Below are 20,602 nucleotides of genomic sequence, written 5' to 3'. Positions count from 1 at the left end.
CAAATACTTGATTAAATCACAGCAGGTAAGTTACGCTACGTGGTAGAAAACAAAAGAATTCAAAGCACGTTCTATGTAGTTAATGCAAAGAAAAAATAGAGTAATCAGCTAAATTAGAATATATTTATCTTCATGTATGTAACTGTAGAAAATGCCTCAGGCTGGCTTCAATTAGTCATGCTTTTCATAAAAGTCTGTAAATGACAAGATCCCTTGACAATTCTAAAATGATGAAGTTATGCCCAGTAGAAGAGCAATCTCAAAATAGATTTGATCTCAGACTCCTTTCTGGAACAAGGCATGCATTTCAATGAACTATGCTTCTTCAGGGCTCTACTTACCTATTCTTACTATTGTGCTGCTTCTAAACAGCACCTCATTTTGAGAGTTGCTGAGCATCTGTAACTTCAGCTAAGAACTTCAGGAAAATAAAGCTCTATAATTTTGCCATCTTGTGTGAAGTTACCAAGTCGCTTAATCCTTCTGTGCCACAAACAGGAAGCTGCTTGTATAGCTCAAATGGATTTACACCCATAGCATCAGTATATGGATGTGATATGGTTGAGTAAAATAGGTGAGATACTGTTATTTTTCTTACATCTAATTTCACCCCATTATCTGGTATACTGCCTCATACATTCCTGGCAGGATGATTAAAGACAAGTCAGTACTCTGTAAATATCAGAAATGGCAATCTTCAACACACGCATTTTTTTTCTTCCAGCAATATTACTATTAGGTGAAGAGAATTAATCTTGATTTTCATAGTTCATAAAGTCTTTTATCTCCTGATGAGCAAAAGTTTTGAACAAAGTTTTGCAGTTCTCTAGAGGTTTAAAAGCTGTAAATTTTACAACTTGCAAATTATTATTTTTAAAGTATTTTCCAAATCCTACTAAAACGTGGTTAAATTAGTGTTTACCCCCCATATCAAATGGTATAACCATCTACTGATGTGTTTAAATAAGCAAAACGAAGGGTTTTCCAGTTGAAGATATTGCATTACTGACGACACGAATTATTTAACTTCATAACTGGATTCCTCATCCTCAGGTGTCTCATTATCAAATGAATTAAGACTCTGGAAACACATTGGCTTTACATTGTCATAAGAAATACTGCAGAGATATCACAGCCCAACGATAATTCTAATTCTGAGCTTGTATGAGTTCTGTTAAAATAAAGAGATGGAAAGAAAAAAGGACAAATGTGCACACTACAGAGAAATGAGTTAAAAAAAAAAAAAAGAACAAAGAATCCAGACACTTCTAAAGAAACATCTCTCTTTCAAAGATATACTCCAATAGGAAGAACTTGTTTGTTGGTTTCAGTAATTATTATTCAAGTAAGGAGTGGTAGTCATCTTTTGTAAGATTGTGGAGTATTAATGACAGACAGAAAAAACCTTTTTTTTTTTTTCAGAATCTGCAGTTAAATGCCACTCTTTTTGGCCAACTAATTGTAATTTAATAATAATATGGAATCAGAGAATAATTTCGGGAATCAGAGAATCATTTTGGTTGGTAAGGTTCTCTGGAAATCATATACTCCAACTATACTCCAACCTCCCTCATGCTCAGAGCAGGTGTAACTTTAGACATTAGACCAGTTTGCTGAGGGTGTTGTGCAGTCAGGTTTTGAAGATCTGCAAGGTGGAGGTTCCACAGCCTCTGGGCAGCCTACGCCAGCATGCAACCGCTCTTAAAATTCATTCCTTGTGTTCAGCTGGAATCTCTCCTGCTGCACCTTGTGACTGTCGCTCCTTGTCCTCTTCTGGCGCCTCTCTGAAAAAATCCTGCCTCCTTCTCTGCAATGCTTATTAAGGTAAGGGAAGACTGCAGTTTGGTTCCTCCATAGCCTTCTCTTCCCTAGGTGGAACAAAGCCAGTTCCTTCAGTCTTTTCTCGTACGTTCTATATGCCACTCACTTGACCTTTTATTTTAGTGGCTCTTCTCTGGACTTTCTCCACTTTGGTGGTAATCTTTCTCTTATTATCCTATCCTAGTATTCCAGATGTGCCAGCCCACCTCCCTCAACCTGCTGGCTACACTCTTGCCATTCAGAAATAAGGTAGAAAGAGAAGGAATGTTCTAATTTGTTACAATGGAAAAAATTTACCTGTTCTCCAATTATCTAATGTTGATACTCTAGACTTAATAGTGCGAGTAGAAAAGAAGTGCCTAACGGGACTATGTTATAAATGTGCTTTCAGTGTCAACGAATTATTTGGATTTTAACACAGCAGATATGATGCATTACTAGTAAAAGCTGAGCAAAGTCCAAAGGAATGGAAAAATCACAAATTTTTCATTGCTTATTTTTCTAAGGATTGGAAATTACTCAATTATATCTAATAACTTTATGCTATTTTAAACCAAAATTTATCATAAATTTAAGAGGAAATAGACTATTGGGAGCACCACTGCATATATTATGCAAAGTCAAATTGCATGAAGTGTGACAATGGCAAAATACTTTCTTTTGATAGTTAGTTACAGCTCTTTTCTTGGATTAGAAGTTACAGTGCAGATGGCAAAACCAACAAAACAAACTTGCCTCTTCACTTTTTCTTTGTGTAATGGCATCGTTATATCAGATAAATCAAATGAAACCCCAAGCCCAACTTGTTAAATGGGTGGTAAATGGTTGAACAAATTTACAATACTTTTATGGATGCTAAGCATAGTTTTTATGTATTTCCTTCTAAGTCAGAGTATAACTTTGAAAGGTGTTTCAAAACAAACAAACAAAAACCCTTCTTTACAAATGCATGCTGAAAATATCTTAATCAGCAATCTGATTTGTAATACGTCTAAAATTAAGACAATAATTATTGTGGTGACCAGTTTCCAGTTGCAGTTTCCCCAGAATTTAAGAGACTGCAATCAAAAGAAACTCCAGATCCACATTTTAGCAGCCTTTAAAAAAAAAAGCGTATGTATCTGTTCATTTGCATAAAGAAAACAACAGAAGGGATGTTATTGAGTAATAACAATGAGAACAGTAAGCTGAGTATTTAGGGTGCGAAGTTTGGCTGCGCAGTCCAACTTTGACTACGCACCAGAGGCAGTAAACACTGGAGACGTTTTTGCCCTAAACATAACCTGTGGAGTACAAACAGGCCTTTTTTCCTTGCCCTGCCTTCTGTCTTCAGGCCTCCTCCCCAAGTCCAAAAGAGAGATGTCTCTTAGACTATGGAGAAGGGGCAAGGGCAGGGGAAGCAAATAGACAATGGAGTACAAAGGCGTTTTGTCACTTTTCACTCTGAGCCATAAACAATCCTCATGTCCATGATGTCCCTGGGCTTCAGGAAGGTAGCTTCTTTGGCTTCCATTACCCATACGGACGAAAGACAAGATCTAGGCTATTAAAGCAAACTATGCCCACAGCATCATCTTCTCATACTGTTAAGTTTCTGCCTGCGTTTGTGGTTTGATTCAGGGCATTATTTCTAATTTTTTTTTAGCTTCACATCTTTGTAAAGAATTATTCCATGCCATTAGATAACAAGAAGGTCTTATCGGTCTCCAAGCAGATGGCCAAACATTTTGGATAACTTCAGAGACTGTTCAGATGCATTGCTGAGAGACTGCTGACAGCTGAATTTGGTACCTGATATATTGAACAGATATATCTGTACAGAGAAGATACCATGTCCTACTGCTTGCAGGACAGAGGATTTCCACGGGGCTGACACTGGAAGAGTTTTCAAAAGGAATTTAAGCCATTGCCCATTTACCTATTATATTTATTAGAGCCCTTAAAAGTTAGATTTTCAGTAGCTGCTTATCTCTATGAAAAGACCCAACAAGGAAAGCTGAGCATGACTTATGATAGTCAAGGCATCTGACAAAACCTGATCTATCAGTTGTGTCTACACTTGAGAAAAGGCAAGATCTTACAGAAAGAAATTAACTTCGAGAGACTGGAGAAGGAAGAACTGGAGGGGAAACTGGAGAGGAAGTGGAAGGCTTTGTGGTAAGATTTATTGATGGTTTTGGCTATCAGTCAGTGCTCGTTCTGACACCTGGCCTTTCCTCCTTCTATCCAAGAGTGATGCCCACTACTGCATGTAGACCAGGAAATGGGGAGATTTCAGTATCAGAACTGCAGTTGTGAGGGCAATTTCTGGAGAGTGGACTCAGCAGAATAGCCCAAGCCTGGGAACTAAGGATCTGGTGATGCATCCAAAAGCTTTAGGAAACTGGAGGAGAAAAAACCACCATGGGAATAAAGATTTGTCAGCTTCTTACACATATTGCCAGCGCAGGAAAATTTCCAGTCTCAAATATTTAACTTCATATGTGAATTGTCACTTAACAGTACAAGGAGAAAGGAAGTTTGCAGTCATAGTTTATTTAGGTTTATTATCAAGCCTAATAGTTTGACAGTTGGTAGATATAATATTCATTTTCCAGGCTATTGATAATAGCAGTGCTAAAAGTCCTTGATTTCTCTGGATGAAAAATTCTGAAGTACAGCTTCTGCTGTCAATCAGCAATACCTTCAAAGAGGGTTAGGAAAGGTTATCAGAGAAGACAACTGAACTGGTACTTCTTAGTGCAGAGGTTATGTCACAGAACAACTGAAAATAGTCAGCCAGCCAACGGTCATTCCACCCTCCTGTGCATCACCCATTCAATGGGACAGCAGACACATTGATCCAACCCAGGAACCTCCCCAGAAACAAGCTATTCACCTACTCATTGATTTTCCTGCTACCGTTAAAGTGTTGTCATTTATATTGTTATTGGTTGGAAATGTAACTCTGTACACAGTTCTTCCTTGCAAAATTCACTCTTTTCTTCCATTGAACTATTTCTTAGGTCTGCTAGACAAAGAGCAAATGGCAAGCATTTTGGTACTAAAGAAGAGGAAATATAAAAGACAAGCTAGTCATGCCAAAGGTCCATCTAGTGCAGTATTCTGTTTCAAGCAATGGTCCTAAATAAGTATCTAGAATAAGTGACAACAAGGGAAGCAGGTATGATATTATCCCCAGTTCACTTTCAGTGTACAATTATTTTAAGATCAGTGGACTTCCTAAGTCAGATGTAATTTCACTGGTTTAAACACCACTATAGTTTATTTTCTTCACTTATAAATAAAAAGCAATATAGAGAAGGATCTGTACAAATGATGCAGAGGTCTCTAGAAATCTAAGTTCTTTCAATGTTTATTGATTTAGAATTGCAGAATTGGTGCCAAAATGTTGGCATGTTGAAACAGTCTCAGAGAAAAACTTCCTATGTAATTGCAAACCATAATCTGTGATGTGTCCTTAAAATATGAGTTTGTCACAAATGGTTTCTGGATAGATAGACAGATCATATATGCCTCACATATTAAACACCAGATGATCCAAATTTGGCAATGATTGCATGCCTGATGTCATTGTTATAAGATGCTTTTATAGTTGTTCTCTGTCAACAAAGCACTAAATAAAGTTTCTCAAAATTAATTTTGACATTGTAGTACGATGTTTGTACTTTATGCATTTTATGCATGTATACGGACATTTATGCATATATGGATAGACCATGTATACATACACCTGTCTACAAGATACCAGTTTTCCAGAAGAGTATTAATTTTTTCAGAATCCTTGTAGAGCTAATTATCAAAATTACCCCTTCGGACTCATTACAGAATAGACTGGGTTCTCATTCCATAAGTTTCTTTACATCTATTCTCTTAAGATATTCACCATATAGCCTACTGCTTTTAACAAATTTCAGTGTTTATTAAGATAAGTTACTAAGTAGCAAAGCCACTGCCTGGATCACCATAAAAATGTCTAGCATCTTCCAAACTGATTACGTGAGGAAAGCAAATCAGTTTTCGACATGTTAGCAAACTTAGGATATTCTTCTTTATAATCCATGACTTTCTCTACAAAAAGTCTATTTTCTGACAGGTCCATTCTGCCCTACAGGTCACTACATGTAAATCTTCAACAGGAAAATTAAAAAGTCTGTAGAAATAATTAATTTGGTGAAGAGCTCATGAGCACTTCAACATAACGTGAAAACATCATAGGAGGGACAGAGTAACCTATAAATGTATCTTAGATTTTAGTGGCAGAAATTCTGAAAGAAATATGAAGTTGTACTCAGTAGCTTTAAAACAACCTTACCAATATACTGCTGGTGTTCTGTATCAAGGATAAAAGGTCTATGTTCTAGATCAATCTTGGGTCAAGCAATTAAAGAATTTATTTCCCTTTAAAGTTTTAGCCAAGATTTTTATGTATGACTGTGCAATACACAACCTTTAGATGTCACATGCTGTCCACTTTGAATAAGGACGAGTTCTAACTTTGCTACCTGGCCTTGGCATCGAGTGGTTGAATTTTTCTCAATCTGGTATCTGTGCTCTTAAAAAATAAATTTCCCATCCTAAAGGACAGAAGGCCACTGCCCTAAAGTTGGATCTAATATATTTTAAGCTGCCTCACTGACATAAAACACTTTCCTATGCAAATTCAGTCAAGAGGCAACATTACTATTAAAACAATTTCCCCATGTATTTGATAGCAAACAAAAAAATCCTTTCCCCATAATTTTGTGAGATGTTCTGCTAAAAATATATATACAGTGACTTGCAGCAGATACAATAACAGCACAACCTTGAAAACTGATATAAAAAGTTTAAAATTTCAGCATGTTAACAGTAATTTAGTATATCAGATCTCTTGACTGGATTGTTTGGTTAGAAATACCAAGATTGCAAAGCCACCTCTGTGGCTCAAGACCAAATTTAGCTACTTTTACCCTTTTAAAATGTCATTTCAAACACACTCATGAATCACATCAGTATTTCGTAATTGCTTATGTATATTATAATCTGTTCCCCAAGTACTATGTTCCCCAAGTACTAATTTAACCTTTTTTTTTTTTTTTTTGAGCAGCAGCAGCAGTGTAGGTCTACTGCTTGAACTATTATACTTGGCAAATTCTTTGTTTTCTTAACAGGAAGCCCCAGAAATTTAAAGTGAATTTTTCCTCTTCTTTCACGTTGGCAACTGTTCTCACATTTTCCACATAGCCTAAATTAATAGAATTTGGTAGAAAAACAAGTTCAATTTCTACAGCCTATTTCAGACAGCATCATGCTATTTAAAAAATATTTTTGTTTGGCCAAATTATATATGTTAGTCACAACAACTACTTCATTAGTTAGTGATTGCAAAGCTCGATTTCAAAAGAACCAACACTTAAAAATTATCAACACTTATGTACCTGCTTCATTGTTACTCAGTAAACAGTTCTTAATGACTGTTTAGTTTCTACTCACATGAGTAGTTTTCCAAGACTGCTGAGTAAAATACCAATTACTCACATGAGAACATGTAGGCCTGCGTGCAAATGTTTGGGCATTGGGATACCAGCTGTCCCCATGGGAAATTGTCTCCCAGTGTATAAGGGCATATCCATCAAGAAAGTTAAGTTGAAATTAATTCCCAGCGTGAATTTAAAGTGCATTAGTTAAAGAATATTAAACTAATGCACACGGACATGTGTTATTAAGAAAATGCATCTTGGTATCTTCACTTGATCTTCTTCCACTTCTCTTAGATTTACACTACATAATATATCTCTGCCAGTACTGGAAACTATGTGTTTTGGAAAACATCTGGAAAATGTGTTGATAATGCGGTATTTTAATAAATGGAATATTTTAAATCTTATCAGATGGAAAATCTTTAGTTTAAAAGCAGTATGTTGTACATGCGTCAGGGTGTTACTATGCCAGTGCAAGGACTAACTGAGTGCCTAACTACCAGGGCTTCTCTTTCAATAGAAGAAACAGTCCCATTTCAAGCAAGATTTTCTACAGTCCAGTTAAACTATACTCGACCCATATTAGAATTCTTTTAAACTGTAGTATCATTAAAACTTGATAAACACATAAGTACTAAGAGCCTTTTAGTCCTAAGCATTTACAGAGTAGAGCCACATTTAAAACTAATTATATATTCATTTTAATGCTGCTACCAGATTCTTTCTATTCCTGTTCTCTTTTGCCTTTTTATATTCCCACTTCATTTTTTCTATAGTATTAAAAACGGATTATGTAATGTGATGTTCTGGTGAATGCAGGACCTTTTCTACTCCCTAATAAATATTCAAAAATATTTTGCATACATCCTGTGAACAAGGCTTGTGAAATCATAATGGGGTGACTTATGAACATTCATCTTTCCTATACTGAAGTATAATCTAGTCAACTGCATGGTATAGCAAATCATCCTGACATGTTTATATTAATGCATATTTAAATGAGAATAAGAAAGAAATAGTCAAATTTATGTTAAAGACTTCTAAAGGCTTAACAGCATCTTACTAAGTATATATGTCAGCTTAATCTAATCCTCCTACTTCTAACACGTTCTGTGGTCTCAGCACGGTGCCCATAATGCTCTCGTATGTTATGAGGGATAGCCTCTGAGAAGTTCACCATCAGTACTGCACTTTGTTCAATAAAACTTTACATCTGGTCTTAGGATGACAGAAAGCTATCTGTCTCAAATTTGCATTACAAACCTTTAGCTTCTTTTGACATCAGTAACACTGGCTATAATAATTTCCAATAACCTGTCACAATATGCAGAGTATATATATTCCTGGTTCTCATCTTACTGTGTCAGGTACAAACAAATTTCTCTAATTTATTTGGACAGTTCTAAATACATGACAATTTCTTTGCACCAAAAAAGCACTCATCTAATCAGACGCTCATTTGACAAGATCTGTGGCAGTATTTCCTCCTTTCACTCCAATGATTTTAAGTTCTAATCAGAAAAAAGTACCTTTATTCTTTTCCATGCTTTTGCTAGAGGAGACAATACATTGCAATTCAAGTTCTTACAAGAATTATTGAAGACTATTTGCTAATCTTATGACATGATGGAAGTCCACCTGAAATCCACTCAGACTGGAACAGTTATCTCCTCAACCATCTCTCTTGATTTCTGAGACATGATAATGTCTGTCTTTTCCATTATAGATACCTCTGTCTGATGTGTTTCACATTAAAAATATTTGAATAGCAGTGTCTAGCATCCCCTGCTATGTTATTATCTTTCCTCAGCAGACAATGCATCCGATGGTAGCTGAAGACTCCAAAAGGACAGATCTACTTGTGGGATTAACAATGTCTAACACATGTCGGAGATCAAACATGTCACTAACGGATCATCATACAGACGGTTAGCAACCAGCACTACCTGAGCTGAATTCATAAATGGCAACTGAAAAACTGCTCTCTCAATATCATTTCTGTTCTGGCAGCCACACCAAGGAAATAGTATTTTTTAAAAGTCTGTGTATTAGGCCTGCAGATTTTCGAGTCAAGATCAGTACATTTCTGCTTTATCCTGTGTCCTAGTAAAGTGCTATTCTGTGTTTGAAAGACAGTTTTACCAACTGTCTGATCAGTAGCTGTCATGGTTTAACTCCAGCCAGCAACTCAGCACCACACAGTCGCTTGCTCATTCCCCCCCAGTGGGGTGGGGGAGAGAATCGGAAGAATAAGATTCAGATAAAGACAGTTTAATAGCTAAAGCAAAAGCTGTGCATGCAAGCAAAGCAGAACAAGGAATTCATTCACTACTTCCCATCGGCAGGCAGGTGTTCAGCCGTCCCCAGGAAAGCAGGGCTCCATCAGGCGTAATGGTTGGGAAGACAAACGCCGTCACTCCAAACGTCCCCCCCTTTCTTCCTCTTCCCCCAGCTTTATATGCTGAGCATGACGTCATATGGTATGGAATAGCCCTTTGGTCAGCTGGGGTCAGCTGTCCCAGCTCTGTCCCCTCCCAGCTTCTTGTGCACCCCCAGCCTCCTTGCTGGTGGGGTGGGGTAAGAAGCAGAAAAGGCCTTGACTCTGTGTAAGCACTGCTCAGCAATAACGAAAACATCCCTGTATTATCAACAGTGTTTCCAGCACAAATCCAAAACATAGCCCCATACTAGCTACTATGAAGAAAATTAACTCTATCCCAGCCAAAACCAGCACAGTAGCATAAGTAAATTCTGATACACACCTAAACATACTCTGCAACAGAAAGTAACCTTTGGAGGTAGTAGTAATCACCAGAGACATCCAAATACTCAAAATATCTTAGGGCAAGTCTACAGAGACCGGTATGAGCAAGTTTTGGCCATGCTCAGAGCTGACAAGACACAAACCAGTGCTATTTTGGAAGCCAGTACTGTTCCCTCTTGTGACTTGCCACATTCAGATTCATGCATTCTATAAACAGAACAAGCTTATTTGAACTTGCCTAAATATATTATATGTATGTTTCGAATTCTATTCAGGTAATGAATTAAACTTCTGGGTAATGTAAAACATGCCTTTTTTTCTACCTTGGTCCTGCATTCCGATTTAGGAAGCAGCCTGACAAGTTAATGGGCTGTTTTAGATGAAACATGAGGACCACCTTAAGGCTCAAGAGGAAAACAGGAATACACTATGAGAAACTGGAAGAAGCTGTGGTCATCAGAACTTAACAATCTCTAACACCTTGGGCTGGTGTTATAGGCAGGTTAAAATGTCATGGCATTCAAAAGAAAGACCTGATATTAGTTCTGTTTTATTACATCTGTGAAGCACACTAAAGGACACACACATTTGCAGTAGTTCTGTCAGTCAAAACTAAAGAGTGCCAGTAATAATTGAGAAGATAAAACATAGACTATGTCATCTTGCTTATGGATACTGCCTAGGGGATACTGAAATGAATGGGAACATCTTGAAGACCTTATGCAGTGCTCTTTCAACTCAGAGTTTGTATGTGTGAGTACATTTTAAATTATAAGAAGTATAATTACAATAATAGTACCAAAGATAGTCAAGGAAATAGTTCAGTAATATGCTGCATCCTTTGGAAAGCTGAGGAGGCTTCACTGGAGACTACATGCCTTTCAAGGTTCCAAGGACACATATTAGCAGAACACTTAAATATGTCCCTGTCTCTTAACAATATATTAAAAATCAGTCTTCTGATTTTGCATCAGAAACAGTATATATATAAGTCTTACATCAGATTGAAACTATCAGTAAGATACACTTCAGCAACAACTATTTTAATTTGAGAAATTATTTTCAAATGTATAGCATATTTCTTCTTCCCATTACATGAACTTTCTGGAAATTTTTCCTAAGTAGAAAAAAGTTATTCTTAAATTCTTCATCAATGAAATAGTGTTACTTGTAAATTTAATGTATTCTATATATTCTACAGATTTGCAAGAATGTATTTTTTACCAGTGGGGATAATGATAAAATTGCTATAATGACAGGAATTATTATGACAGTGCAGAGATCTGAACACAACCAGAATGAATATATGACAATCACAACAAATCTTTCTATGTCTATGCTATTGGTAGTATAACATGAATGGAATTGAATCAAATTGTTATGCACACATTTTATACATTATATTGAGCAATATATTTAATAAAGCAAATGAAATTATTTGGAAGTAATTATTCTATGGCCTGAGAAATATCAGAAAGAGAGCAGGCAAAACGGTAATGTTAATCCCATGCCAGGAACATGTTTTATCAAGTTTCCTTTTAGCTCTTAAACAAGATGTAGTAAAAGCAACAACATTCTGTCAGACTATATGTTCATTCCTTGCTTCCTGGATTAAATATGCTTATTCTATGCCACATTTTTATAGCTTTCAATTCCTGTACTTTAAATCTATTAAACAATGTCAAGTTGAATTTTCTTCAAAAACTGCTGCAGGTTAAGAAAAAAAAAATAGGACAGTAGAATATTTGAGGGCTAACATTTATGTCAGCTAATTAATATGGATCAGTTGTGGTCTGCAAGGATTTTTAAAGTGCATGCATGTTTGAGATAAATATAGACTAAGGATCTGATTTTGTTCCTTCCCAAATTGATAACAAAGCTCTTATTCATTTCAATACAAATATGGTCTACCAGTTTTGTAGGCCTGACAGATAAAATAAGCTTTTGTGCTCTTGCATAATGTTAGTTATCCCAAATTGAGCATAGCCCAAAATACAAATGTATAACATAAGAAATAAATTATAGTTGCAACATTATATTTATTGTTCTGTATTCTCTTTACTTGGTAAGGGAATGAGGTTTTGAATAAACAAACATTGGGAAAAAACAGTAAATTTGTTTGGTTAGCAAGTTCTATGTAAATGAGTTGGTAAGAAATCAGCCCATGTTCAAAACCGGACACCCGTTAATCTAGAGGATACAACACCATTTTCTTGTTTTAAAACGTTAATATTTCATTATTTGTTCTCAAAAGAGTGCCTGTTAGCACACAGAATTTGGTTATTTGAACATAGTTCTAGATCGTGACAAAAATAAGCTACCAAATGGACAATTGTTCAAAGACTTTTATGCAAAAGATTCACTATCCCTGTGTTGACCCTGAGGTGGCTGAATTTCTCAGCAACTTCTCTTTCACAGAACCACAGAATAACTCAGATTGGAGTGACATTGTCTAATCCAACCTCCTACTCAAATCAGGTCAGCTGTAAGATCAGAACATGCAATCCAGGACTTTATCCTGTTTGGACTTCAAAAGATCCAAGAACAGAGCTTTTCTATATGAGAAGCATGCCTGGTAACCAGAAAAAGAGCAAACGTATCTTAATCGCAGAATCATAGAATTGTTTAGGTTGGAAAAGACCTTTAAGATCATCAGGTCCAACCATTAACCTAACACTGCCAAGTCCACCACTAAACCATGCCGCTAAGCACCACATCTACACGTCTTTTAAATACCTCCAGGGATGGCGACTCAACCACTTCCCTGGGCAGCCTGTTCCAGTGCTTGATAACCCTTTCGGTGAAGAAATTTTTCCTAATATCCAATCTAAACCTCCCCTGGCACAACTTTTGGCCTTCTTGGCCACCTATCCTTGAAAGGCACTTCTAAATTGTCTTCTTCAAATGAAACCTTATGCAGAAGTGAACAAAAATTACCTTATGCTTAGTATTAACAGCTGGTTTCTGTCATCATAAGTCTTACCTGTTTGCAGTGTTTCAGCATCAAAGACATCCTCCTTGAAGAAAGCTCTAAAACACAAAGGACTTGCACTGCAGTCTTCTGAAAGTTTCTCAGCAGCTTGTCTAAACATAGCAACTAAGTCATGAAGAGGTCCATCTAAATCAAGCTGAGAAGCGGATGGTGAAATCAAGCTTAGACGTACAGAGATTGATGCACAAGAAGCAGAACTAGACTCCACAGATTCACACTCAATTTGGAAGCCCTCTGACAACATCTTCATTGCAAAATGTTTTCTTTGGAGTGGATCATCAACTACTGCAACAACATGCCATTCAATGGCAGCATCTCTGGGTAGGTGAGATATTACAACCACAGCAAGCAACCCACACACTGCAGTTACATCATGATACATCTCTGAATCTTCAACCTAAAAGACAAACAAAATATTGTGCATATTACAGAGCTGGTAGAAATTAATGTTGCTCATATTCAGCTGATATATTCAAAAAAGTATCTGCAGTACAGTTATTTCATGGAGACTGTTTTTCCCCTAAACTTTCCTTCTTATTGAAAATTCATCTTGAGCAATTAGGAATTTGTCTGACAGTTAATATCTGCTCATTTTTGCAGTCTCAAACTACTACTATGCCTGTACCATTTAAAAAAATGCTGATCATAATGTATTTTGTACTCATTTTGCAATAAAAAAAGTCTTTTTGCATACAGTAACTTTTGTCCATGGTCTTGGAAGAATAGAAATGGTAGGAACTACCGAAACTACACAAATGAGTTAGTAAAGCACATAAGATTTATTTTAAAAGTTGGAGTACTAAAGATACAGTTCAGATGCAGCAAAGATACAGTTCAGATAGTTCTGAACAGCAGAATGATCTTGAACAAACCCTCTTAGAAGATAAAACATGTTTTTTTTTTAATAGCAGAGCTCATTTAGAAAGTATATTTAAATTGTTTTCACATCAACCAGCACATCTAATTAGCTAACTTGGTAGGCTAACTGAGTAACTGAGCTCCTTTTCCTCTGGTGGTATTAAAGAAGTGGGACAGGCTTTCTGCTTACTTCTTTGTAAAAAATTTAGTATAAATTGCACTGTAGCATGTTAACAGGTATAGGAAGTGCATATAGTGTTTCAAAATACTGAAACACTCTTCCATGAGACAGACGAAGAAATTGTGAACTTGCAGCCATCTCAAACCAAATTAATTGTACCTATGTGCATTAAATAGCATTACCTTTGAATCTTAACAAACTTAAGATGAGTTCATGAAAGAATTATCTTGTCCCTGTATTGTTACTATGTATTCAACACTTTTTCATCTGAATACAAGCAAAAACAACCTTTAAACTAGGAACAATACATTGTGGTGGGTTGACTCCATCCAGCAGCTGAGCACCACACAGATGCTTGCTTACTCCTTCCCTACCCAATGGCACAGGTGAGAAAACTTGTGGATCAAGATAAAGATGGTTTAAAAGGAAAGAAAAAAGGAAGAGGAAAGGAGAAAAACAAAACAAGCAATGCAAAGGCTATTACTCAATACCTTCCCACCAGCAGACTGACACCCAGCTAGGCTGTGAGCAATGGCTACCTTCCAAAAGACTCCTCCCCTTAGTTTTTATGGCCGAATATGATGTTATAGTGAATTAAATATCCCTTTGGTCAGTTGAGGTCAGCTGTCCCAGCTGCGTCCCCTCCCAACTTCTTGTGCACCCCCAGCCTACTCGCTGGCAGGGCAGTGTGACAAACAGGGAAGGCCTTGACGCTGTGGAAGCACTGCTCAGCAATAACTAAAAACCCTGGTGTGTTATCAACGCTGTTTTGGTCACAAATCCAAACCATAGCACCATACAGGTTGCTATGAAGAAAATTAACTCCATCCCAGCCAAAACCAGTACACACATTTAGGTCTGCTGTTACCTTATACTTAAACGCATATACTCATACTCCTATTACATATACAACAAGGTCTATCTATGGAAAGCAACCCCATTTTTTTGATATACATACTCTCAAAAAGTATGAATTTACATTAACTTATCAGCTTTCTGAACGTACTTTTTTTTTGAACAACTGTTCAAATAGTTGAACAGTTGAAATGCTTATTCTGGCCAGTAGATTTTTTTTTTTTTTTAGTTTTTCCGCCATTTTTATGGAGAGACCATATATTAAGCATTTTTAATATTAGCGACTTATACCGTCTTCTTTGTGTACACGGATAATAACTTTTTTTATATACCAATTTGCTTATACCGCAGTATATACTGGTAATATTGTCCATTGCCTGACCTCTGAAAGGAAAAATAATAACAAAGCAAACCTGTCATTTTGCCTGAAGTCGATAAGGCCATATAACTCACAGTACCTTCAATTCACAAGCTCAATTTTCATCCACTCGCTCTCAACTTTGAGAGGAAGAAATAATGACAGGTTACAGGCACTTTATTTCAAAATTCACTCACAAAGTTATTGACAAGCATTTTGCACAGAATATCTTTGATGCTTGACCCTCGTGAGCTGTTTACATGAAAAATGCACTTACTTCTATATTAATGATAGTGGAGTCTAATTCTATACCAAACATGTAGCAATTGCTTTAGCATGTCTGTTTTTGATATGGGAACAAAAATAGGGATAATTTGTCTCAAATTGAAGTCACTTCAGTCATAATAAAATCTCAGTGAGTACTGTTTGCTTTCAGTACTTTCATTAGGCTAGCTGGGGCTATTATTAAGGTACCAACACATAAATGTTATATTAGCACTTAACAGGAGGAGCACAGTATTCTCCTCTAGGAGATGAATTCTAACCTTGTCAATATAATTCTGCTCTGAGTGCTGTAAAACAGTTTGAAAAGATGAAATACTGGAGCTTTGCATGGAGGAAAAAAAAAGTTATGCTCATTCAGGCTTAAAGGCCACTTTGCTGGCCCAAGGTGCTGAGGTACTGTTTAGAAAAAAAAAAGACTAAAGAAGCGCTCTCAGGTCACATCAAGCACTAAGACAAACTTTTCTACTTCCCTGTACTTGTCTTAGGTTGTTAAATCAATTACTCACTATTTCTGCTTGCCTTCAGCTGCCATTTAGAATATGAAGAACTACATGAAAATTAAGGCCAGGAGAAAATACATTTCCAAATTTAACAAATGAGAATCATTCTGAGTGAAAGACTATTCACGATGCACCTGTACAGTACCATAGCCCTCATAACCTTTAACTTTGGAGTTTGCACAAAGCACAAGTGATGGAGCTACTGGGGACTAATAATCTTTCATCTGCTGCTACAGAATCTTACAGAAGTACTTCTAACAATCACCTCTCCTGACTTATTTTCAAGAAATTGCTGACATTTGCGTTGTACGTGGATGCTGCATTTATGAGTTACCTTTCAGAAATTTACAACTGTCTTAAACAGCTGAATATCTTTATGATAGCCTGTCTAGTAAATGAGGATGAATATATAAGGTCTGCTAAGAAATTCTATTCAGATGATGCTGGAACAATATAAGTAAGTATTAAGAGTGAAAATGAAGAGGAATTATTTTATGACTAAGTTGCTCTTTACAATTGATTCTGGTCTCCCATCAATGAGATCCAGCACTTTCGGCAGACAGCTGTGGTACTAGGAAGAAAAACATGTTGTTTGTGTTCTTGCCCAAGGATACTGTTGTAGACTGTTCTATAAAGGAGCACAGGTTTTGGCCTACTCCTACATATTCACAGCCTTGGGGAAAAAAAAATTGAAGTAGAAGAGGAAGCAGTTTAGCTTGTAATTCTTGAAAAAGAAGTGACAAATAATTCTTGGGAACCTTTGTAAAATTTTTATCACTGAGAGATGAGAAAACACTGTTGGGCCAAATGCTGTTGAAAGCAGTGATTCCTTAAAGTATGTTTGACCTGAATTTTACAAATCTTTCCAAATTTCATTAGGCTGTAGGTGTAGCTGTCAGCTAAAGGTATTTGCCCTTAAACACTTATTTCCTAGCTATTGGTATTCAAATGATTTTCAGTTCATGGGAGAGGGTCTGCCTGTTGAAAATCCCTGTTTCCAGGTGTTAGCTTTTCCACAGGAGTTAATCCTTTCTAAGAACAAATACTGCAAGGTAGCTTGGTACCAGGAAAAGTTCGGATGCCATGAGGAAAATGAGCAGACTGTAAAGGTTCATTGTCTGACTGCTGAGGTAATATGGAGATAGATGCTGCTTCTGTGCTACACTTTTACATGATCTGATTCAAAGAGGGCTGGAGAAGGAAGCCAGGTAACATCCTTTCGCTGTGCAAGAGACCGCCTCTGAAAATAAATGACTCTGTAACAATGTCTTCTTTCAGGAATGGATGCAAACTGGATCATCTCAGAGGCCCCACTATGACAGGATTCTGATTCTGTCATGCTATGAAATGGTAGATCCCCAAACTTTGGACAAAGATTTGATATGACAAGTGATTTAGCTCTTACTGAATCTCATGTTAGACTGTCCTCAAAACATGATCCATAATATCCTCCCTCTGCCAACAGGAACATCTGCTACTCAATTCATCAAAGGTGGGAAAGATGGAGCCCCAGAAAGTTTGGAAAAGGAAGTCAAAAAGTAGATTTTTCTAAATGCATGCATTGTATCTATATCATTCCCTATCCAGAGGACTATGAACACTCTCATTTTTTAACACTTCACTTTGGAAAAAAAACACAACTCCACAAAGGACTTTTCCCACCATGAAGAAAATACTGGTATTCTTCTGGTGATACAATACACATTTCAATAACTCAGGGGAAAAACAGAAGGTACGGAGTAGATTTGAGAAAGACTGAGAATGTAACTCTGTTATTTACCTGAAATTTTACTAATACAAAAGTAGGTTGATGCCATATTACTGTAAACACTGAGAAGAGTGCCTTGCTAAGCTAAGTAACATCCTGGAAAGGCTTCACGAACTGGTTAACAAAGAATCACAGCAGCTGACAGCAGTCAAGAAAGCAAGTAAAACATTATGAATTCATAGGAAAGGAATAGAGAAGAAAATGGGTAACATTATGCCGCTGTAGAAATTCAGAGTTCACCTGCACCTTGAGTAAGATAAACAACTCTGCATCTCTCAAGTGAAAAATGACATATTAGATGCAGAATGTGTTCAGAGGAGGACAACAAGGATGATCAAAAGCTCTGGAGGGTCTGACTGGAAATGTTCACCAGCCTTCTTAGGGACAATGACAGAGGTTTACAAAATCATACATGACATAAGAAGGGTGGGTAGGGATAAGAATTGATTTTGCAGGCTTGTCTTTCTGTACAAGAACTACGGATCATCAAATGACATTAGTAAGAGCATGGTTTCAGAAAGAACGATGGTGGGTGACCCCTGGAATGCCTTGATGGAGAATGCTGTGGTTGCAAGAACTTTACAGGGATTCAAGGGGAGCCTGAACACAGATTCAGTGGGGATTATAAGGGGCATATTAAAATTCTTAGTTAATTTTTAATTTATACAATAGTTACAATTTTATATAATTATATAAAAATTAATGATTTATATAACTATTAAAATTAATTTAATTATTTTAAATAGGAATCAAAATAGTTTGAGGTTGGGAGAATATTAGAGCAGATATATGCTTTTCCTGATTTTACTATTCACATCTGCTTAGGGCTACTGTTTGGAGTCAGAATACTAAGCAGAGTCTACAGCAGTATGGCTATTCTTATGTTCTTACATAAGAGTTTATGCTTATGCTGATACCAGTGGTGTGTTTGGTGAAGAAAAACAACTGGGCTTTCTTGACTGGACTGGTTGAATTTTCACAACTAGTCCCTTCCAACAACTAGTCCTTTCCAATATTTCTGTAATTCTAAGGGAGTTTTACGTTCATCTGTGATATTCCAGACTGATTTTAGAGATGAATGGTGAACACAGAGTCAAGCTGAAGAATGCAGATAAGAGCTTTGAAGTGCTTCTTCAGCTAGCTGAGCAGAGGTATTAGCATCAGAATATTGGGCTGGAAGAAGTGGGAGTTTGATGTGGTTACTCTTGGCCTCTTTCTGAGAAAAAAACCCGCATCCTCTTCTCCTTTTCCCCAAAGCAGAATCCCAGAGAGAACTGGAATCTCACTTTTAAGGGAACACGTAGATCTTCAGTCCCTGCTTATACTAATAAGAGACAGCACAGACAACCAAAACACAAGACAGTCCCAGACAGTGCCGAGCAGGAGGTTTGCCTGGTTTAGGCACCTGCTACAGGAATGGGGATCATGAGCCCTGTTACACTGGAGCCACCCAGACAGTCCGCTGTGTTTTAACCCCTCTAACAAGGTTGAGCAATGGATGCTTAACTCAAATCTGCAAAAGTGTAAGGATGATTAGCTAGAAATAGAAGGGGTCGAGGGGCTTGGCTGAAAACTTATTGAAGGCCACAGTACTACAGTTATCAAATGACATCCAATTCAGTAAGGTACCTAATAACGAGAAACGAGAATAGGAACTCTTCCTATACTTTATATTCATGCATAGACTGAAGCTGAAAAAGTAGCTTGGAGGAAACGTTCCTTAGCTAACACTTTTATGAACATGTTTAATGCAGAAATACAAGCCCTTTCATATCACAGGAAGGAAGGTTAACAACAGAGGTTGTCAATTGGTTTTTAAACTTGTAATTAACCTGTATCTGTACATTAAACTAAAATGGTTACCTGAACTGCTATGTGCATAATGCTTTCCTGAGCTTTGCTCAGACACAAGAAGTTATCACATTGGTTCACAGTATTACCAAGTCCTTGCATTTTGTATGCTTTAGTAAAGATTCACTTGATTTTCATTGCACATATTCAGGAGAGCTACAGAACACTCTTACATTAATAAATGCCTAATGCATTCAGAATACTGCTACAAAGCAAACCACAGCCCAATGCAATGAGCGTAGTTAAATGAAAAATGCTGGACTGTAAGGGTTGTAAACTAACTTACACAGAGTGTAGTTTTAAAAGTGCTAACCTTAAAAAAGAATTTCTCTAACTAACAGTATATTTTTTAATTAAAAAAAATCAAAGGCAGACCTATTAAAATTCCAATAAAAACACAGGAATAACGATTACAGGACAAACCTATACTCAATCCATTGTATAAGCATTTAACTATTTTACTTAATTTAACTGAAAAAGGTACACATTTCAGCTATTAACATTTATTATATAAATTTGTTCATTTTGACTATCCTCCATTTGTTCCTAATGAGAAATATTCTTTTTGTTGTGTGAGTAAGGACTAAGGTCTACCTACCTCACAGATGAATATGGAATCAGGATATAAGAGACAGAGATGAATGCGTAATTGTTATCTCTACAAAGAATTGACTCGGAGAACAAAAAGAAAGATACTGTGATGTTACTTTTAGAAGCTGAGTTTATGAAAACCTTCTATGGTATGCATTATTACACCATTATAGCAGCAAGATTAATGTGCCTTTAAATAATACATTTAAAATTTCTTTTACACTGCCTGCATTAAACAGAGTGCATCAAACTCCTGAGATCCAGTTTAAGCTTTGCTAGAGAGGCTCTCACAACAATAGGTTTATGACTTTAAAAA

General features: G+C 36.6%; 1 protein-coding gene across 1 annotated transcript in view; it reads right to left on the bottom strand.

The window, feature by feature from the left end:
- The window catches only part of DPH6 (diphthamine biosynthesis 6), a 214,869-nt gene that overhangs the window by 29,285 nt on the left and 164,982 nt on the right, over window positions 1-20,602 (bottom strand). The window contains exon 14 of the mRNA XM_087746813.1: window positions 13,031-13,436. Coding sequence (XP_087602939.1) covers window positions 13,031-13,436 — 406 coding nt within the window. The remainder of the gene's footprint in view (window positions 1-13,030; window positions 13,437-20,602) is intronic.

The sequence above is a fragment of the Nipponia nippon genome, unplaced genomic scaffold (genome assembly GCF_047370975.1).
Source record: "Nipponia nippon isolate SJK-2023a ecotype South Korea unplaced genomic scaffold, ASM4737097v1 scaffold_10, whole genome shotgun sequence".
Taxonomy (NCBI): domain Eukaryota; kingdom Metazoa; phylum Chordata; class Aves; order Pelecaniformes; family Threskiornithidae; genus Nipponia; species Nipponia nippon.
The sequence above is the reverse complement of the archived record's forward strand: the minus strand, read 5'-3'. Positions and strand labels throughout refer to the sequence as shown.